Source organism: Ailuropoda melanoleuca, chromosome 12 (assembly GCF_002007445.2).
Source record: "Ailuropoda melanoleuca isolate Jingjing chromosome 12, ASM200744v2, whole genome shotgun sequence".
Classification (NCBI taxonomy): Eukaryota; Metazoa; Chordata; class Mammalia; order Carnivora; family Ursidae; genus Ailuropoda; species Ailuropoda melanoleuca.
The window spans coordinates 14,736,034-14,758,249 of record NC_048229.1 but is presented as its reverse complement, the minus strand read 5'-3'; the positions used below and the strand labels follow the sequence as shown (position 1 = coordinate 14,758,249).

General features: G+C 50.3%; 1 protein-coding gene across 1 annotated transcript in view; it reads right to left on the bottom strand.

The window, feature by feature from the left end:
* Positions 1-1,723: 1,723 nt before the first annotated feature.
* Positions 1,724-22,216, bottom strand: part of SRRM4 (serine/arginine repetitive matrix 4) — a 147,608-nt gene continuing 127,115 nt past the window's right edge. Inside the window, 6 exon segments of the mRNA XM_034638598.1 lie at positions 1,724-7,314; positions 8,976-9,046; positions 9,048-9,114; positions 9,679-9,789; positions 10,515-10,718; positions 14,721-15,025. Coding sequence (XP_034494489.1) covers positions 7,029-7,314; positions 8,976-9,046; positions 9,048-9,114; positions 9,679-9,789; positions 10,515-10,718; positions 14,721-15,025 — 1,044 coding nt within the window. The 3' untranslated portion in view covers positions 1,724-7,028.

The following is a 22,216-nucleotide window of genomic DNA, read 5'->3' as shown; positions in this document are numbered from 1 at the left end:
AGTCATGCTCGCCAACATTCACTGAGTGCTTCCCCTGTATCATGCTTTTTTAGAGCCACATTCCAGTTCGTTCCTACAGCAGCCCAGGGAGAGAGCTGTCGCAGTCTACATTTTACAGATGAGCAAACCAAGCCCCCACGGGGTGCCATCCTTGCTCAGTGCCACACGGCGAGTAACAGCAGGGTCTGTCTTAGAATCCGGGTCTTTGGACTCCCACATCTGTGCCCTGCACACTGAACTTCCTCCTGCCCACGAAGGCCTGGGAGAAACACAGTTCTACCAGAGAGACAACTGCTTCCTGCCATGTCAGCTTAGGTGCTACAGGGCGGAGCAGGGCACAGTCTGGGGTCTGCAGTCAGCCTGCCTGGATCCTATCACTGACGCCGCGGCCGTGGGCAAGTGACTTTGCAGGGCCTCAGTTTCCTTCTTGGTAGGAAGGAGCTGCTACTGCCCGCCTCCTAGAGTTGTGGTGAAGACTAAGATAATGCATGTGAAATGCCAACGGAAAGGTTTCCGGAGGCACTCCGTGGATGCTGTGAATGTCTCTGTAAAACCAAAGTGCCTACAGGCTTGTTTTGAAGACTCAAGAAAGGTGATGAGCAATATGACAGTGTGGGCATGTAGCAGGTTGTGCCCCGGGGGTTCTCTGTGCCCATCTCCCTGCCACCTCTCCCCTTTCCCTGCTCCTGGGCACCCCACGGAGACAGAGGATGCTGGGCCACGAATGAGAACACCGTACCATGGAACCTTTTATTAGAACAGAGACATGTTTCGTACAGGCTGAAAAATCGGAAACCCCGGGAAGGTTATGCTTAGCTGTGGACACCAGAAATCAAACAAGCCACGGCCGCTGTGTCACTGGGTAGAGAACAGGGTCCCAGGATGCTGGAGGACACAGGAGCTTCTCCCCCCTCTGCTGTGGACGCTCCAGGCAGAGGCTGGCTGCTCAGGCCGAGCTGGGCTGGTGGTGGGTCCCCTGGCTTAGGGTTTTCCAGATGGGAATTCCAGCCCCCAATGTGGAGAAATGGCCTTGGGGTGCACCGAGCCTGCTGGGCTGATAGGGTGGCAGCTGCTAGGTCCTTGGCCAATGACTGCTTGAGGGAGCAGCCAAGAATTGGGAGAGAAAAGACCCTGCACGAAGTCCTCACAGCAGGGGCGAGAAAGAGCTACCCAGAGAGTGGGACGTGGAGCCAGGCGGTTCTAAGCTCAAGGGAGTCTCGGCATACCAGTTCCCCCCTTCCTGGGCCTCAGTGTTCTCATCTGAAAAATGGAAACATGACCTATGTCACTGGCTTGTTCGAACAACTGTACAAAATGTGGTCTGACATGATGAACAGTGGTGAACTCCAGAGAACAGCAAAGCCTTCTTGGTCTCTCCTTTGCTAACTCTGGATGGCTGGGCTTGGAGAGAAGCTCACACTGATATAGAGGGCTTCTTTGACCCAGGCTACAAGAGTTCGGTCAGGTGGCAGCACCTGGAGGCCTTGCATTTTTGACTCCAGGACTCAGCTACTGCCACCTCACCCTACAAATGAGGTCCACGCCCTGGTTTTTTATTTCCTTCCTTGGGAGACGTCTTCGTCCTGCAGTTGGCAGAAGACACCAGGGACCGTATAGCTGACAGTTAAGAGCTTGCAGCATCAGAGTTGGAACCCCCTCCCTCTCCCCTGCNGAGGCCTCGCATTTTTGACTCCAGGACTCAGCTACTGCCACCTCACCCTACAAATGAGGTCCACACCCTGGTTTTTTATTTCCTTCCTTGGGAGACGTCTTCGTCCTGCAGTTGGCAGAAGACACCAGGGACCGTATAGCTGACAGTTAAGAGCTTGCAGCATCAGAGTTGGAACCCCCTCCCTCTCCCCTGCCGAGAACACTTAGCGCAAGTCCCATTTTACAGATGATAACACTGAGGCCTGAGACCCACTCCATTTCATCCAGACAGACACACACAGGCCAGAGAATCACAAAGGAATGTTGTTCCAGTCTCTTTGGCTCAACTCGTTAGAAGATGAGGCATATCTTTTCTTGGCCAGAGAAAAGAAATTACAATTTTGTCTCTCTCTCTTTTTTTTTTTTTTTCAAGGAGTTGTGACTTTTTAATAGAAGTTGGTTCGTGCTCAGGCATTTTATTCCGTAATTAATTTCCATCAAAATGAGGTTTTTCCCGGAGATAACCAGTGTTTTAGTTCCATTTGAGCTTAATTTGTATGACTGAAAACTCCGTTTCTGCCAATTCCAATTTGCCGGGTGATTCTAGCACTCATTACCTGAGCGATAATGCCCCTTGCTGTAGACCGCCGCACCCAGAGCTGGGAGAAGGACCGATTTCCAATAGCAATTCAGGGGAAGAGGTGGTCCCTCTCCTCTCCCGATACCACTCAATAAATAGGGAATAAATTATTAAATAAGCCATGTTCTGATGAGGGGCCCCCATCATGGTATTTACAATGCAAAACAACCATCTCCCCCACCCCCCGCAAAAAAAAACCCCTACAATAAAAAAAAGCCCAAAACAGCAGCCACCGAGGGGAGATGCCAAGTCTATCGGTATCAATGGCTCGTTGGAGAAGTGAGGAGGAAGAGATTGCAGTAACACGCTGCTTGGTGACAGGAGATCTAGCTGAGCTCCTCAGTGGGAGGCAGCTGGCTAATGGGGGAGGGAGCGTTCTGAGGAATCCTGGCTTGTTTTTTAATCAAACTTTTCTATTTAGCTGGAGAGCAAAGCAAGGAGACACATGCTTGTGAGACTATTTTGCATATTCGTGGAAAAGAATATAGCAGAAGAAATGGTGGGAGTGGGACTTAATAAAAAAGTGCTTGGGAACCTTTGGGAGCACCCGAACATTGGCCCTCTTCCAGCAAAGCCTTTGGGAAGAAGGATGGTTCTGAGCTGATGCATGATGGGGGCTCTCTGACACCGAGACCCTTGTGTCTTTCAAACATCTTAGTTTTGTTTGGCTTCTGAAAGATTGCCTTTCCTTCACGGAAGGGAAGAAACAGAGATAGGAATGCAGTCAAACGTTGATGAACTAGAATGTTCCTGGATGGGGGCTTGGAGGGAGTTAGCTTTTCTTAGTTTAACTGAAGGGAATTCACATATTGCTTTAAGTTTTACTCTCATGATTGAGAACCTCCTAAAAATATTTGAGGCGCTTTTCCTTTTCCTTCTCAATCCTGGTGAACTCACTCTGTCTTTAGACAATTTCCCAGGTCACAGGTCAACATTCTGGATTATATTTCAAAAACTCCCCCACTTCTCAAAGGGGTAATCTTTGGCCTGGAAAAACGGAGCGACCTGTCCAGATTCATTCCTCCAGGAAGGCTGCATGTTTGCTGGGCCTCTAGCCACACACCACCCCCTCCCCCCCCAACGCCGGCTTTTAAAATAAGTGCGGTGCAGGTTTCAGGCTATTTGTTTCATTCCCTGGAAACAGAAGGTAATGTGGGCGAAGTAGGCAGAGGAACAGTGATGTCAGGAACTGGGGGTTCTGGTTAAGCAAAGTTACCAGCACCCCAACAAGGGTTTTATTTTTGGATGCATAAGAAAGGAAATGTAAGGGAAATTAGAGAAGCAGATCCTGCCAGAGGGGGGCGGCTAGAGATTCCTCCCTCACTCCCCACCCCAGGAGGCATTTAAGCAGCCTTCTTGCAAACTTCCCCCTGGCTGGGGGTTAGAGCTGGGTTAAGTCACATTGCCAGGGAAACAACCAGGGATGTTGCAGAAGTCTCACCAAACTCAAAGCTGGACCAGAGGAGCTGGCGATACCAAGGCAGTGAATGGTGACTTTGGAAAGGGTGGGGTCCTCTCCGGGAAGCAGCAAGACCCTGCAGTTAGTCAGAGAGGCAGGACTGGTAAAGGCCTCTAGATTCTGGCTCGATGGGCCCTGAAATGACCTTCTCTTGGGGAACCTCTGGCTGTTCATCTTGTCTCCCCTCCCCCCTTCCCTAATTTCTGAAATAGCTCTGTGCTCTCCTCTGATGGAAAGCAAGAGATCAAGTAAAAGGCTTTTGCTTTGGGTCTGTGTATCTCTCTTAGGATGGTGGACCGTGCTCCGGGAAGCAGTGTGTGTCCACCACAGAAGGAATAGAGCAGTCTGGAAAAACCTCAGGGGAAGGGGAGAAATGAACAGTGGAGGCGGAAGCATGTGTAATTTACACGAAACAGACCATGCATGCTCAGAAGAGCTAGTGAGGGATCCTGCCCACTACCCTATGCCCTGGAGTAAGGGTGAGACCCTAGTGCCTCTTCTCTCCCCTCAGTCAGCTCAATTCTTGCCATACTCTCTCCTTGTCAACTCGAAGTTTAATCCCGGTGCTAAACCACCATGGCCGCCCAAACCCAAGGCAGCTATTTCAATAAGTACGGAACGAAGCCTCCTCAGTGGGCAAGAGACAGTAGAGCTGTCTCCCAGCAGTGCCTCCCTACAGCGCTCACACCGAGATTTCTGACTCGGCAAGTTTTGCCTTCGTTCCGTTATGCTAACTTTAGACTCCAACCGCCACGTGAGCTGTGACTCCACTGTATCATTTCGGGGCCTTAGCTCACAAGCCTCGTGGCTGTTTTTCATCTTTCTGATACCTCAGTGAGGCCGCTGGTGGGCAGGGAGCTGGGGCACAAGCCTGAACCTCACTGACATAACCATGAACCTTGGGTCTGAAGTGCCCCCCCCATACCTCCTCCAGGCCAAATCCAGGATGTTTGGACTTAGAGCTCTGTGGGTCTCCCCCACAGGGACAAGGCCAACATCCTTAATCAACATCAGACCTCTCAGATTCCACCCACAAAGACGCGAGGAAAAAAAGACATGCGCAAAAATAATTTAGAAGCACCCCCCCCAAACACACACACACACACACACACACACACACACACACCCCTCTTCATATAAATAAATAAATAGTTGAATACTGCTAATGGCAACTAAGAGAGAGAGAAAGAAGTCATCATATAAATAAATAAACAAATAAATAAAATAAATAATAGGTTTGCTAGGAGCCCCAGGCAGAATGGTCCCCTAGAGTTGTCTGAAGGCAGTCTGATTGGAGGCTCTCGGGCCTCTCTCACTGCTGTCCCGCTAATGAGGTTCTGTGGCTCCATGGTGGGAGACTGGAGCCCAGCTTGCGTTCCTGGGCAGGGAAGAGGGTTATTTACAGTTGCTGTACATGCCCTCCCAGGGCACCTGCCCCTGTCCCAGGCACCTGCCATTCGGCCTTCCGTGGTGACAGCATTGGCATCCATCAGTCTGGGCAGGTGGGGCCCAGGGCCGGGCCAGAGGGCATCGTGGGAAGGCCAGGTCGTCCAGTGCCGTCTGGGGCGCCTCGCTCTGCTCTCCTGGTGGAGGATGTGGGTGGTTGCGGGGCAGTTTCTGGCCCCACGGGGTGATGTAATGGGAAAGACTGGAGGATGGGGGAGACGGGTCACTGCTTTCAAGAAAAAGGATTTTTTTGTTCAGATGTTTTCCCTGGGGTGTGAAGGGTAAAGAGTGTTTGGTCCCTGCTTCCCCATAGCTGGCCCCAGTATCCAGAGCCAGGAACTGTCCCCCCTATCTCTCTCCATGCCCTGTCCTGCTGCTGTTGCCACCGCAAACTTGAAACTCACCCACAAGGGTCCGGAAAGCCAGTCAGCTGGTGAGGGGGATGCCCAAGAGTTTATTTTAAGGACCCTCCCCCTCACACCCCTGTTCTCAGTGACTGCTGTGGATGAAGCAACTGGTGGTATTTGTGTGTTGGAGATCAGCTTACCCGTGCTGCCCAGCCCCGGGGCAGGGGGAAGATAGGGTGAGGGCAGAAATGAAGGTGGGGCTTGAGCTGACAAAGAAGCCTCAGAAGCCAGCAGAATCCCAGGCTATGGGGTATCCAGGTCCCTGTCCCCTCACACTCTCTGGATTTGGGTCTTTCCCCCCAAAACCTGAGCTGCTGTGCCCCATCCTAGCAAAATTCCTGAGAGGCAAAGGGGGTGGCTGGGGCTAAGGGTGGGTGAGCTGATGCTCAGCTGCTTTGGGTGGGCTCCAGGGTGTGGCGGTCCTGGCAGTGGGGGAGGGGGCAGGCAGGCACCAACTGGAGGGCAAGGCCAGACTGGCCGGCGCTGGGGACTGGCAGCTGGCCATGGCACTGGGGGGGGACGTTCAGCAGATGGTCTCGTGGAATCAAGTTGGTGCCAGCCAGTGCAGGCTGAGGCCAATTTGGGCTGTGGGGCTGTGGACCAAGCTGTCCTGACTATCCACTGTGTCCTTTCTCAGGGAGGTTCAGGGGCCCTGTGAAGAGCCAAGAGGCTGTCTAAGCCATGTGGGGGTCTCTCCATTGCTAGAACCTACTGGACTGCTTTTCCAGACCACACCAAGATAATGGGGGGGGGGAAGGCGGCCGAATGACCCCTGCCCTTCACGTCTGTACTCACAGAGAACCCATTTCCTATCTCCTGACACTTCCTTCCAACTGAAATATCCATGATCCCTCCTTAGATAGGTCCCCTTCTCTCCCCCCTCGGATAGCCTTCCAGCCTTTGCTCTGGTCTGTTTGGGGAGGTGAAAGGCCTGACTCCCTCTCCTGGGCCTAACTTTCCTGGGTTTCCTCTGGTCTCCTCCCACCCCATGAGGGTCCACATGCAAGGGTCAGGAAGCTGAATGAAGGGAGAGTGAGGACAAGTGTGATGCTAGCCTTCCATATGCATCCTGTGAGCAGTGGGTGAGCAGACTGTTTTCCTGGCCAGGTCCAAAACGTTCGAATCACGGACCCATTGCTTCTTACAAAACCTTGAGGTTTTTTGTGCCAGCAGAGGGTAGATCTCTCCAGACCCCAGGCCCGAGTTGAGCCCCAGGGTGGTGCTGGTGGAGGCTCCTAGCAGCTTGATGTAGAGGCCGAAGGCCCCATACCCTCTTTTCCTCCTCCCCAGGAGAGCAGGAAGGACAGGGTCCAGGTGCCCTCAAGGTCTGTCCCCAAGGAGAAGGCAGGGTGGGCAGGGAGTGGGGGAGGCTGGCAGAGTGCAAGGGGCCCCCCTGCCGGCAGCTGGCTCAGGGGAGGGCCCTTGCTTAGCGCCTCGTGCTGGAGTAGCTGTCTGCTGAGCTGTAGCTCCGGCTCCGGCTCCGGCTCCGGCTCCGGGAGCCCAGGCTGGGGCTGCGGGAGCTGGAGCTGCTGCTAGTGCGGGTCCTGCTCCGGCTGCGGCTGCGGCTGCGGGTCCTGCTCCGGCTGCGGCTGCGGGAGTAGCTGTGGCTGGCCGAGCGGCTGCTGCTGCTGCTGTACCAGGAGGAGGTGCTGCTGAGGCTGCTGGATGAAGAGGGGCTGGGCCGGTAGTAGGGGATGGGGCGTTTCCGGGCACTGCAGAGACCAGAGGAGCGTGCTTGAGGACCAGACCCCGCCCAGCCCCAACCCGGAGAGTGCCCACCTGCTCCGGGGTGGGGGGAAAGCCGCAGCCTTCCATGTCCCAGGCCCTTGGGGAAACCCTCCTTTTACGCCCCTTGTGCTGTCCTGAGACCATAGTGCTGGTGTCTTGGGAAGTCACAGATGTCATTTTTTTAACAAAGCAAGCCAGGGGCTCAAAGCCTCCAGCTGGCAACAGGAAGTACATCTAGACTTTAATTGCAGTTTTGTTTTGCTATTTTTACTTTTACTAGAACATTCTATTTACGGTAAGAGAGGCTGTCCATTTACTATAGTATACTGTGGGGCATTCCTTTTGAATTAAATGTATGGACCTCTAAGAAAGAGCATATCTATTTAAAGAAAGTTAGTTAAGGAAACTACAGTGCACTTACTAAACAGACAAGTGAAAAGTGCTCAGATGCTGTTGGGTGACTGAAGTTTGGGAAACACTGAATGGGTTCATCAAGATGGACTATTTGAGGTCAACTAAGGAAACGTGAGCCTTTTAGAGATGCCACTTTGTTTATCTCAGCCTTCCTCCAAGTCAACTCCAAGGACACCTCTCATCAACGCAGTGGGTGTAGGACTCCCTATGTGCCAGGGTGTTCTGTGGGATATCTGAGAAGGTGATGCCATTACCCCATCTTATTGTTTGGGGTACAAGTGCTTCTTCCTCCTTCAGGTCATCTCTAGGGAGGAGGCACTAGGCAGCCAGGACACCCTAGCCCCACTCCCGTGAGTCTCTGGATGGAGTGGCTGACCCTTGGAGGGCCAGGAGGAAGAGCCCAACTGATTGTCAGGAGCCAATTTTTGGGCAGCACTCAGCCATTCTTCCTGCTTTCAAAGCCTGAGAAAGGCTTCTTATCTAGGGCTTTTCTCATCTGAGACGTTACCTGTTATAGGAAACTTTATCCACCTAGTCTGACCATTCAATCCATAACAAGGGCACCCTGAGCGTTCTAGTGTTCTGCATTTCAGTTTACAAAGTGGGTTCCCATCTCTTTGCCCCTTTTCATCTTCATGATTCTCCTGGGAGTTATTTCCTTACATATTCATGGGTGAGAACTGAGGATCTGGGAGGTGAAGAGACTTTCCCAGCTTACCTGGAAAGTGGCACAGCCAGGATTCCAGTCCGGAGCCAGTTCTCTCCCCCTCACCCACCAGGGCTCCCTCTAAGTCCCTTTGGCACCTAAAGGACCCTTCTTGCCCTCTCCACACTTAGTGCAGGATGTAATCAGCGTCTATTAAAGCCTGGCCTGTGGGTCTGAGCGTGATCTGTCTCCACTGGCCGGCTCCACCCCCAGGCAAAGGCCCTGTCCCACCGCTTTGTCCCCCGTTGCCTGGACGCGACCTCCCAGCCCCCTCAGCAGTCCCTGGCCACACCCCCTCGGCCCACCTGATTCCACAGGCTGGCCCCACCCCTGTCGCAGGCACCCATCCTAGCCCCGCCCTGGAGGCCCTTACCACCCCCCCCCAAGCGGTCCCGCAAGGCGTGTCTGAGCTCCCACAATCCTGAAATCCAGCTCCAAGAGGCGCGGGGAGAGCCCGGAGCCCCAACGGGTGGGAGGTGTGGGAATGAGGGTGAAGGTAGGCACCTCCGGCCCTCCTGGCTTCACCTGGTTATCCTCCGCGCCTCCAAGTGGCTCGGGGAGTCTCTCCGGCGTTTTCGCATGGGCGAGTAGGACCGCCCGCCTCCGACGCGCTCGCTCGCGCTCCCGCTGCTGCGAGTCCTTATTGTACTTGGGGTCCCGCTCCCTGAAGGGATGCGGGGGTTACTGGGGAGCTGGGAGATCCGAGTGAGCCAGGGGCACTCACTTCTTCTCACCTGTGCTCTGCACTCCACTGGGGCAGGCGCTGGTTCCTCCCGGGGCCCCAGGGAATGCGGGAGGGAAGAGGACAGGGCTGTGGTTCAATACTGTGGGGGGCGGCCGGGCGTGTGCCCGAGTGTCAGCCTTCGAGGGTGGGCATTACAGGGGCGCGGGTGCTGCGGGGGTGAGGATGTGAATGTCAAGAGGGCCCTGGTGCATGTGTAAGAACCGGGGGCTCTGAATATGCGGCTGAAGGGTAGTATTAGGTACGTGAAGAGATTGAGGGCCAGGGATGTTAATTCTGGGGTGTGGCTGGCTGTACATTACGGAGGGTGCGTTAGGACTCCAGCGGAGACAAAGGAAACTACAAGGATGCTGGGTCCTCTCCCATCCCTACTCCTGCAATGCTGGACAAAGTGGGAGCAGGGGCGGGGCTTGGCTGACGCTCCCCAGAGGTGAGCAGGAAGGGGGCCGGGGAGGCGGATCCTGTGCTTGGGGGCGGGGCCTGTACCTGCTGGGGCTGTAACGCGAGTAGCTGGGGCTGCGACGGGATCGGGAGCTTCTGCTGGGCGGGCTCCTCTTGCCAGACTTGGAGGAATAGCTGGAAGAGCGCGAGTAGGACCTGCGGGAGAGTAAACGGTCCCCAGGGGCCTGCTGGGCTTCGCTGGTCTCCTCCCTGATGTGTAGGGTTTTATTCAGCTGGTCCCCTGAGGGAGACCTTTTTCTTTCTGGACGCCAGGCCGAGGAATCTGGCCCTTTCCTGAGAATGAAATTCCCTCTCTTTTGGGCGATTAATCATAATGTTGACAACTTCTTCTTATTGAGTTCTTACCACCTAAGGCCACTTAATAGTTGTGTGACCTTGAACAGGTGATTACTTTTCTGGGCCTCTGTCTTCTCATCCATAAAATGGGGGTAAATAGTCGTACTTACCCTATAGAGTTGTAAATTAAATGAGTAAATTAGGGTCAGTCACATACCTCACATAGCACACAGGAAATGTTAGCTAGGATTGTCATGTGTGTTATTACGTGTCAGACATTGAACTAATGCTTTGTGTGCATTACATCATTGAATCCTCACCCTAGGGTTAGGCACTGAAATCAATCCCATCCCACAGATGGGGAAACCAAGGCACAGAGAGGTGAATGTTTCCACTTTGCAGATAAGGAAACTGAGACTCAGAGAGGGTATGTGAGGCCCAGGGCCACCAGATAGGAATGGGTACGGTGGGCATGCAAACTCAAGTCTGTCTGACTCCCTTCCCCCGAGGGCCAAAGGACATCCCCAGTTACATAACTAGCTCCCTAAGGAAGAAAGCACCGCAGAATGGAGGTCAAAACTCACCTTTTTCCAGAGGAGGTGGATCGGCTTCGGGTGTACCTGGGGGAGGCCCTGGGGTTCGGGGATCGGGAGGAGTGGCTGGAAGAGCGGGTGCTGGCATAGGAGGGGCTGCGGGAGCACCCTCTCATGGGGGAGCTCCGGGCTGTGGCTGGGACCAAACTGGACTTCTTCACCTCTGCGCATTCCAGACATGGCGACTGAAATCCTCTGCAGATACGGGGAGAACGCCTGTTAGCAATGGCCTGCTTGTTGGTCTGGAGGCATCTGGAGTTAATACTCCTCTCCCTACCTTCGCCTAGGCTGTGGTACTCTCAGAAGCCCCTTTCCACCTATTTCCATCTTACTGCCTCTGGAAACGTTCTAGGCCACAGATGTCAGAGGAATAGGGACAGAAGGGGACACATTCTACAGGGGGCACTTCAGAGCATTTTAGGTCAGTGGGCATGGGCATAATGGTAAATAACACCAAATCACAGAGAGCTTTATTCCCTTTGAGTCTTTTCCAGTTCTTCCGATTACATTAATGAGAAACCCTAGGTTGGGTACTAGTGGGTTTTCCACCATCTCTGTAACACTGGCAGTTTCCCAGACCTGGTGCCTTGGGCAGGCAACTGTTGCTAACTAGAATTAAATACACTGTCTTTATGTATTTTCATATATAAATCATGTATTTTGCAGGTGCTTTCTATTTAGGACTATTAATTTTCTATGTAAGATAGTAGTATAAGTTTCCTAATATAAAAAAGTAAGTTTATTAAAGTAAGAGTACCAGTAGTACAGGGATATGGTTAAAATCAAGAAGGGGCCATATAGGTGGCTTAAGTTTGGGAAACTTGATGTAGCCCATTTTGCAGATGGGGGAATTGAGACTCAAGGAAGAGGGAAGACTTGTTCAGAATCACCCAGGGTCCTGTCTTCTGTGTTCCCACCCTGCCTGAAGCCACATGAAGCTCCCGTTGGGTTCTCAGTAAGGGCATATTCATTTGGTTTGGGCCAAGAGTCAAGTTCCAATCACATTAATATGGTTTCCACACTCATCATGATCTGGCCCCTGCTCACCCCTCTAGTCGCAGCTCTTGGCACTTTCCTCTCTTAACTGTAGCCATAATGGACTACTTGTTCCTCCTGAAATATCCCTGTTCCTTCCCTGTCTCCAGGCCTTATTACATTCCCACTGCTTGGAACCCTCTTCCCTCCCCTCCTCACCTGACAATAACTATTCATGGTTCAGGTTTTGGTTTGACCTCACCTTTTCTGGGAGGCCTTCCTTGACATCTCCCTGAGTCTAGTTGGGTGACCCTCAATGTATTACCACGGCCCCCAGCCTCTGTGCACCCCCTGTTCCTAAAAGGACTCACTTGGTCTTACAATTGTCTCTTCCTCTCCCAGTCATTGAACTTGGGGAGAGGACTTCTGTCTCTGGATACTGTATCCAGGACCTCGGACAGAGCCTGATACATCTGCCCTAGGTCATGAATAAATAATTGTGAAATAAACATTTGAGCCTCTTAGTACCCTGGGTGCTTTACAAGCATCATCTTACATGGTCCTCCCAACAACCCTAGGAAAGTGGCACTATTCTCCCCGATTTACAGGGAACACTGAGAATGGTTAGTTACTTCCTCAAAGCCACCCAGGTCTCAAACCCTGATCTGTCCAGTTTCAAAGCCCATGCCCCTGTTACCCCACCAGTCCCCTACCTTCACTGTTGAAGGTTGCCTGGATTTAGAGCTGATGATGTCTCTTCCACTCAGCCCTCTGCTCATTGCTGACATGACATAAATAGGCATGAATTTAGAGATCATTTATATTTCAAAATGAAAGGCTGGGTCTAAATGATTTAATTTGGCTGTCCATAAAGATCAAATGAAGCAGGTAACCACTCGATGCCACTTTAGCTTCAGTGCTCTGACAGATCTGTGTTTGAATCCTGGTGCTGGCCCTTATGATCCTGAGTTTCTTAACTACTCTGAGTCTCAGTTTCCCCACAAGCTAAAAAAGGTCTCTGATAATACTTATCCCTTAAAAGTTCTATGAGGAGCTATGGAAGATCGTCCATTGCAAGCACTTGGCATGGCACCTAGCACGTAATCAGGGCTCGACACATATTCGCAGTCATTATTATCAGTTGTTAGTACTATTGCTATTCTATTTTTTTTTCCCCTGCCCTGGAGTATATAAGTGGATCTGTCCTCCCTGTCTTATCTGGGAATATCACTGCCTGTTCTCGGAGACATTGACATTTGCTCTGACCCAGCCCTGGCTCTCAGGCGGGCTTGGGTGTGAACTGAGGCCGGGGATGTCCCAGGGCAGGCAAACCAGAGGCTATGTGTGGGTGCCAAGCTGTTTGTCCAGAACTGAAGTGGGCTATGCGTTGGGGACAAAGGGCACTCTGTCCTTGAAGAAGCCGTTAACTGCATCACTGCTAAGGCTTTGCTTATCATTCTAACAGCCTGGCCACTTTGGACCAAAGCAGACTCCCACCCCCAGAAGAAAGAAGGCCCCACTGTTAGCATGGCAGAATGTACCAGCAAATCTCTTCCGCCCCTCCTGCATCTGCCTTATTATACGCTCCTGGAGAGCATTTTCATTTCTCCAGCACCAGGCTGAGTGGTCGGCTTCTAGGAGGTACCTGATAACCAGGAGAGGGATAAGTGGCGGAATGAATGCTAGTCGGTGCTCAGCAATTTCTGCTAGCTATTATTGCGACGTTATCCTCAGTGATTAGCATTTTGCTGTGATTTCTGGAATGAGAGGGTCAGGGGGTAATGGAGTAGAGCCCACAACTGGCTCCTGAGCCACTGCATGGAAGGTGCTCTGCAGGAAAACTGCACCTAGCAAGTGTGTGAAGATACCCACACTCACACACACAAGCACGCCCCTGTGCACCGCAGGTATATGGGAACCCTCTGTACTCTCCACACCCGCACCTTCCCCACCTTCCACGTCGCACATGAGAGCGATACATTTGTTACCATCAGCGAACATCCTCGGACACGTCATCGCCCCCGAGCCCACGGTTTCCATTAGCGGTCACTCTTGCGAACCCAGTGGGTTTTGACAAATGTAAACTATGGTTCTGTGCTCTACCTATTCCTCCCTCTCTACCCCCTGCCCTCTCTGCATCTCTCTACCCACTGATCTGCTTACTGTCACCGTAGTTTTGCCTTTTCCAGAATGTCATAGAGTTAGAATCATACCATATGTAGCCTTCAGCCTGGTTTCTTTCGCTCATTTAAATTTCCTCCATGTCTTTTCATGGCTTGATAGCTCATTTCTTTTTAACACTGAATAATATTCCCTTGTCTGGATGTATTGCAGTTTATTCACCTACTGAAGGATGTCTTAGTTGATTCCAAGTTTGGGCAAGTATGAGTGAAGCTGCTACAAACATCCAGGAGCAGGTTTTTGTGTTGACACAAGGTTTCAATGCATTTGAATGTTTTTACATGACAGCGACTTCAAATGAATTTAATGTTAGCTTTTCTCCTGAGATTAGTGGTAAAACTGATACTTGTTTTTGCCTGCCCATCTCCATCTTCCTGATACCAGTACCCTGACTTTTTTCTTCAGAGAACCGGACCTCCCCCAAGCTTTGTGGGAGGTCATTATTAACCCTTATTAACCCTACCATCATTAACCCTCATGGTAGCATGTGACAAATTCTTGCCAAGAGCACAGCATCTCCTGGGCCAAAGGGATTGGTCCAAGGGTGGGCAAATGACCCAAGATGGGCAAGCAGAAACAATGAGAATCTGCCCTGGTATTTTGCTGACATTTTTGGGAAAGGGGCATTCTCCTTCCATTGATTGGCTGGCTAAATGGATAGAATGGTTGGCATATGCAAATGATGGTTGGCATATGTGCCCGTGCTTTGGGAGGGTCTGCTTGAGAATGAAGCCAATAGATAGGGGAACAGAGATGAGAGATGTAATGGGGAAGGGAGATTCTCAATGATGGTCTTTTGAGTCCCTGGATCCAGCTGTACCTGAAGCTGATATCCTTGGGTTTTGTTTTTTTGTTTTTTGTGGTTTTTTTTTTTTTCCAAAAATTATGCCAGTTTGAGTTTTTTCTCTCTCGCAAATCAAAGGCTCCTGGGTTAGGGGTGGAAAGTGGGTGGGTACAGGGCTAAGGTGAGAGACTGAGATGGTAGAGCTAAGGCAAAATCCCCCCCTTCCTCTGCTCCTCCGCCAGCCCAGGTGCACTGACCTTGACTCTCTGCCCCTGCTGGTGGGGGAGAGATTCTCCAGAGTGGCCCCCTTGTTCTGGGGTGAGGAGGTGGTGAAGGAGTTCCCTGAATCCGAGGTGTTGCCACAATTGAGCTCCCGGCTTTTGGTGAGGCCCCCATTGGGGCTCCCCTTCTCTTGACCACGTGACCTGGCTGAGCTGATTTGCGTGGAGGGTGGTGAAGAGGTGTCATTGCCTGAGTCATACTCCTGGGAGCGTCCTCGGGACGTGGTGAGCGGGCTGGCTGTTTTGGTAAAGAGGTCAGCTGCAGACCCCGACCCAGTGATCTGAAAGCAAAAACACCCGTTGGACACTGCTGATCGCTGGGCCTGTGTGCTGTGTCTAAATAACCAAGAAATGTTTACCGTCATGATGCACTGTAACGAAAGGAAAGAGAGAGAGAGAAGAGGAAAGAGAGACGCCAAAAAACAAAAGCACAAATTCCTGAAAGAATTTCACAGAAAGGAGATATTTTTTTTTACCCCCTGCTAGAATAACTGGAAGATTTAGATATCATGCAGAGAAAAAGCATGCGATCCAGATTAAACCAAAGAAAAAGGAAATTATACAAAATTTAATTTCTAATGAATTAACTCAAACAAAAGAGACAACTCAATTGAAAGGGGTGTGTGTCACACCCTTAACCTAAAACAATAATAAAAATAAAGGAAGGGGGAGGGGAAAAGAAATAGGACCATGGGCATGAAAAACATATATCTTTTAACTTAAAAAAAAGAGAGATAAAGCCAAAATTTTAAACTTCCACCAAATCCTCTACGAATTTGACTTTTTTTTTTTTTAAAGAAAAAGTTCCCTGAATAGAACCCTAAACAAATATCGCATGGGGAAAAGAAATGAAATAAAGAGAGTTTTTTTTTTTAAACTCTAAAGTCAAGGTCACAAAATGACATTTTAGTAGTTTTCAACTAAAGGGGAAAAGAAAGGGGGACAAAAAAAAATGGAAGTCAAATAGTCTGACTGAAAACAAACGAAAAAAAAGCTCTCTACAGATATTTGTGTGTGTCCTTTTCCCCCTGGAGAAGGTAGCTAAGGCTCTCGAGTGGCTTCTAATAAATTCTCTCATGTCTTTGCGGATTATATCCACTTACCAAGCAAGAGCTCCTCCTTTAGTAGGTAGGTAAGGTGTAAGAGAAAGGGAAGAGCGGGCAACGTGAGTCCATCATTAGAGTCGAAAATGACAAGAAAAAACACACACCTTTCTGCACACCCTCACACTTGGCCCTGAGCTTCGAGTTTTGGTTTTTCAGTGTTCCTAATAGGCGAGGCATCAGTTCTGTTTGGTTTTCTCAGCAAGGGGACCTCAAGCCATCAACACTAACCTCATCAGTCCCTTGGTGCCCAAGTTGGATCAAAAAACCCTTGCTGCAAATGCAGTGGGGGCTAGAGCTTGCCTCCGCCGAGATGTCAAGGTTGCGAGGATGTGCTTGGGACAAAGGGCGTTGGGAGGGGCTTGGACATTTGGCCTCGGGGTGAGTGGGAATGGGGAGGTCTTCCCAGAGTCCCGTGTGGGTCTGATCTGGGACAGACGAAGGAGGAACGGAGGTTGAGCCAGCCCTTGGGAAGGCAGTACTGTATTCAGAAACACAGTGGATGGTTTTCTTTAAATGTTCAGAGCAGTGTCACAGCTGTGATGACACCGGGGCCCCTGCCAACAGTACTGTGCTTATTTAGCCGTGGGTAAGAGGGACTCCTGCCCTGGGCCTCCTCCAGCGATAACCAATCTCATGCGGCAAGAAATCTGTGGGGCTGGGAGGATGCTACCTAGAAACCACTTGCCCTGAGACCACCTTATGGGTCTCTGAGATCCCAGAATTCTCTGTTTAAATGGCCTCTGAGCCCTCTTCCAGGGTTTCCGCAGGCTCCTCCGTGGATCTGTTCTCCTGGGGGGACACCGTGCTTCAGGTGCGCATACTCTCAGGGCCAGGGGTGGCCATTTGGACAGAGCTTCGTGTTCAGGCTGAGGTGTCCGTGTGCACGTGTGGGAGGCCCATGGTGTTGGCTGGTGCAAGCGGTAGGAGGAGAAAGGGAGGGGCCAGGGCCTTGAGGCAGGGTCTCCCCGTCCCCCACCACCACACCGCCATGTTGTGGCCTGCCACTCTGAGGGGTGTGAGATTCTAAAAATCAAACCTGACTTTCCAGATCATTTTCAAGCTATGTTTGCCAAGACGGGAGAACAGATTATGTTTGCTGGCTTGATTTGTAAACATTGAGACGTATAGTATAGTGGGGCTCCTCTACTCTTGCCCTGGGCCCCCAGCATATTACTGAGGCTTCACCATCAAGAGCCTGCTTCCCTCCCACCCCTTATTCCTTGTACCTTGGGCCTAAAGGAGTGGGACTTTTGGGCTTTCTTAGAGAAATTTCTGCCTTCTCAGCAATTGGTCGTGAGGGTGAGACACAGAGGCACCAGAACTGCGAGGGTAACAGCAAACTCTGGCCACTCAGGATGTCAGTTCTGGACCGGGGAGGCGGAACTTCCTTTGTAGATTCTCCCACAAGGCTTTGCACACAGACAAGATGATGGTCCAGCTTTACCAAGTTCTACCCAGCACAGCTCCCACCTTATCTGCCTGATGATCTGGTGAGCTTTGCTTTGGGACGAGGGACCTCAAAAGAATATTACTCAAGTGGAGTTTCGTTGAGTGAGACTTCTTTAAAAACAGTGTAAAGGCCCTGTTCCCATTCAGCTCCTTCTTTTTGCCTTCCCATCCGCAGTATGGATGTTGTATCTTTTCCCTCTCTGGGACTTCAGTGGCAACATGTGTATTTCTACCACCTCCGTCAGGAATGAGAAAGCATCATGGGGTCTGATGGGCTCTTGGACTGGGCCTTGGTCCAAAAGTGGGCACAGATAATCTTTGCCTCAGAGAATGTTTTTGGTGGCCAGTATATCACAAGTGAATCAGGCAAGCCCTTTTTGGAGGGAGCCAGGCTGGGAGATCACTCTAATGAAGGTGCCTGTGAGTAGAAGGGCTTCCATTATCTATCCATTTTAACTGACTTGCTACCTGGGGGCATCCAGGTTGGCCTTCCTCTCCCCAGATACATGTTCCCAGCCCCGACTACCACTTTCAAAGCATTTGCCCTGGTGCATCATGGTCCCCACGGGCAAGGATTTCCTGAGTGTGAGGCCCCTCCAGGCTAGTGGATACAGAAGGGAACTTTGCCCTGTTCACCTTCTCATCCCTATACCCTGAGCTCACAGACACTTTCAGCACATCTCCACCTGACCATGACCATTATCCACATGTAACTTGTGTAATTAGAACTGAGAACTGTATCAAGCATCATACTTTTCCACCCTCTCTAGAAAACAGAGATAAAGGTCCTCTGAAATGTTCTCATTGGGTTGACCTTGGTGCCTGAAAATACCAACATCTCCTGCTTGTTTAAAAGTCCCATTTCTTTGGATGAATATAAATTCTTTGACACGTATGACAATATCCTTTAAAACACAACCCGGAGTATTTCACAGGCCTCATCTCTTCCAAATACTACCCCCACCTTGGCCCCCACAACCTAAGCGGATCTGTTAGAATTTTCTTGGTTCTGTTACCACATCTCACTCTCCCAACCCCAGGCCATTTGCACATGCCATTTCCTCTGTCATTTCCCCTGCCACTTCCCCTGCCACTTTTCCCTGTTAGTCCATTTCATATGGCTAAATTTATACATCCGTCAGGTTACATTATCACCCCCTCTAGAAAGCCTTCTGTAATCCCCCAGGTCAGGATGGCACAACACTCCATCGTTTGTTTGTTTGTTCGTTCATTCATTCATTCATTCGATCTTTCACTCATTTACTCTTTCAAAAATGAGTGGCTTCTGTGTGCCACAGCACTGGTACTCAGTGGGGTAATTGCTTGTTTTATTGCCTGTCTCTCCATCTGAGTGGGAGTTTGTTGAAGGCAGAGGCCGCACATGACCAGTTCAGTATTGTACCCAAGTAACCACGAGTGCCTGGCCCGGAGTAAGTGCTCACTAAATCTGGCTAAATGAACAAAGCTGCTCCATAGCCCCTTACCCGCCTGAGCTAGAAAGCCTGGGCCCATCCTAACTTAATTCAGTGGTGAAGATGGCTGAGTGATCGGGCCCTGGTGAGGTCCAACTGGGTAACTGCCAACTTTGGGAATTTGATGGCTTTTAAAGGAGGGACTGGCCCCCATCACATTCAAAATAGTTCTGAAAAACTAGGTGGATTCTTGGCTGAAGGCTGGTATCGCGAGACCAGCTCAGGGCTGGCTGGCTGTGTGATCAAGAGATAACCTTTAGAACTGAGTTCTAGGTGCAGCCCTGTGGCAGAGAGAAGGAATACCCTGTGTTCTTCCTCTTCTTCCTGGCCCTCTTCAGACCCAGCATCCTTAGAGAAAGCACCCAGAGGCTCTGTCTACACATTTGCAACAGCTTAAGTTCCAGGCTGAGATGAGAAGCTCGAAATCGGAGAAGACTTACAGATGAGACAAGCTCTGCTAGGTCTCCTTACTTTGCTTCCACCCTCTACTACTCTGGGAGGTCAGCTTAAAAAATGGGCTGGGGCTGGCCATTTGCACATAGCAGGTCTGTTAGCCTATACTTAGTTTGTATTCTAAAAAGGTCCTCCTTCTGGGTCAGGAATGAGAAAAAGATGCTCCTTCTGGCTAGACAAATCTGGATAGTTTAATGGCCTCTTCGTTTCAGACTATACCATCTCCAGAGCTCTCTATTCACCCTACTCAAAGAGGAGGAAAGATATTGAGGGGAGCCAAAGATAGAATGCGTGCGTGTGTGCGTGTGTGCGTGTGTGTGTGTGTGTTGGGGGTGTGTGACAGCCATGATAATGAAAAGGAGACCTTCATGATAGGCAGACAACAGAGACCTCTGTGTTCTTGTCTCTGCTCCTTCCTAGCCAAGTACTTCCATAAGATGCCAACAATGGGCACTCTTCTCTGGTCTGCTCTGGCCCCTTCCTCCATCCCAGCCTTGTCCTTCTTTTCCTGTCTTCACAAAAGCCTCCTGTGGGGCTTGGCATAAAAACTGAACCCCTGTAAGATCTACTTAATTACCAAGTGAAAAACAAAACAAAACATCTGTCTTAATATGGATTATCCTTAAAATCAAGATAGGAGTTTGAATGCTAGTAGTTTGAGAGGACAAGGAACTTCCGTAGGGGAGTGGGGAAATGAGATGAGGGAGAAGAGGAGCCAATGAAAGATGGGTTATCAAACCAGCTACCACGGAGGGCAGTCGGAGGACACTCTGGGAGCCAGTGAGGAACGGACCCAGCCAAGGAGGGAGCTGGGGTATTTATACACCCATGCCCCACCACTCATAGGGTGAAGGCTGCACCCAGGTGTCAGTTCTCTAGTGTGTGTCCGTACTGCCATATGACCAGGCAAAGCAGTCTTTGGTGACCAGAGAGCATCTTCCAGAAGGTGGAGGTTGGCCATGGGCCCTGAAGCAGAGAGGGTGAAGGGATATAAATGGAGTCTGCTTCAGCCCCCCAAATCACCATTGGAAAACTGACATGCCAAGTTATGTTCTGTTTCAGCTACGTTTTCTTTAGCCCACTTAGTATATATGCACGTAGATACATAGCCCGCCTGACAGTAAATCTGAATTAACTGCCAACATTATAGAATGGGGTAGTTTCACATAAACAGCCCTATTTCTAGTTTGTGCTGAAGAATAAGACCTGACAACGCTTGGGTCCACATCCTTGCTCGCTAATAATCAACTTGAGAGAATTGCGGCTGCTCGTTTTAGGCCGGGCATGAGCTTTCCTGGCGCCCAGCCCCCCGGGATCCCAGTTGCTTCTATCTATTAACTGTCTGGCCCCTGAGACGTCTGAGTTTGTGACTCTCTGTTCTAAGTGCCGCCACCCTGATGTTCCAAAGGCCCTGCAAACACAGTGCTTCCTCTATGCTCCATGTCTCCCTTCCAGAACTATGACAGTGCATTGCTCCATCTTTCCCAGCTTGGTCCTTTTCATCCCCCATGGGCTTTTGCCAATGGAAGGAACCAGGAAACCAGAGCCATTAAGCCATATCCAGACCCTGAAGCTATGACAGGCTCTGGCCTTCTGGATCAGGACTGCCAATCTCAGATTTTTTCCCCCTCTAAGGACAAACTATATTTCACAAACTCATGGCCATTGGAAGAAAGCATACAAACATTTCCCCTTTACTCCCTTGGCCCCCTCCAATGTGGAGCTCCGATTTTTTTTTCTCTTGAATTCATAAGCTTGACTCATCTCCTTGTTCCTTAATATACTCAATGTTAACACTTGGGTTTTTCTAATAAGTAATTAAATCCCCCCCACCACAAACTCCAGCTCCTGGCATTTCCCTGGGAGTCTCTCTCAGCCCTCCAGGGAAGCTGGCACTGGTATTTATTGTTTTTGTTTCAAATCATTATTTAATCAAGAACGGGGAAAAAAAAGGCAACCTCTCACTTACACTTCAAAATTTAATTTCAGCTGAATTCTGAGATCAAGAGGCAGCACGGCCTAATAGGTTACAAAAATACAATCAAGTAGAGAATTCCAATTAAACTGAACAAGTCCATTTACTGAGCTTCAAATGGCCCCATGGAGAGAAATGGCTATAAATTTTTTTCCCCTCCCTGCCATATGGGGGACTGGAAATTCTCATGTGAATATAGAGCTGCATGGCAGAGCTTTTAGCTAAAGTGTTCTGGTTTCCTTAAAGAAAAAGAAATCCTTTTGTTCCACAAAGACGTTAAGTTTATTTTCCTTGCTGTTGTTCATCTTCCTTTGTACACGAATTAGGAAGACAGAAAAAAGAATGGGTTTGCTGACTTTTGGGAGTCTGTGTGAGAGGAGGTGGGATGTGGGGACAGCAAGATGATGACCGAGTCCTTCAGGGCTGGGGCGGTCCCGGGGGCAGTGTCCTGCAATTGACTTTGGACCCAAGGAGGTGGCCTGGCCTCCTCTGTCTCTCCCCTCCCCACCCCCCGCAGGAAGCTGAGGGGAAATGGCAGCTTTGGGGGGCCCCCAGCCCACCGGTTCTCAAAAATCTCTATGTGAATCCAGTCAAATTTTGCACCAGCCCAAATTGAAATGGAGAAAAGTTAAGTTCAATGTAATGAGTTTTTCATCCAGCCAAATGCATTTGATTTAAGGACTCGTCCGTGTTTCGGATGCCTCTTCTGGTGGTGAGACATCACTTTTGTGATAGAAAATGGTGGTTTTTCTTTTATTCTGAATGGATGTGATAAAAGTAAAAGTTGACAATGCTATGCCACTTTCTATTAAAAAAAAAAACAAACAAAACACCAACCATTACCACAAGAGGCCCCACAAAGTCCCCATCTCATACCGCCTTTCCTCCACATTCTGGTTCCTCTCTTCTCGAAACTGCAGTGAATGGTGTGGCACACTGAGTCTCTCAGCTGAGCAAGAGCTCGAAGGCTTTTGCAGACTATGTGAGAGTCTGGGTCAGGGCCACCATATGCTTTCC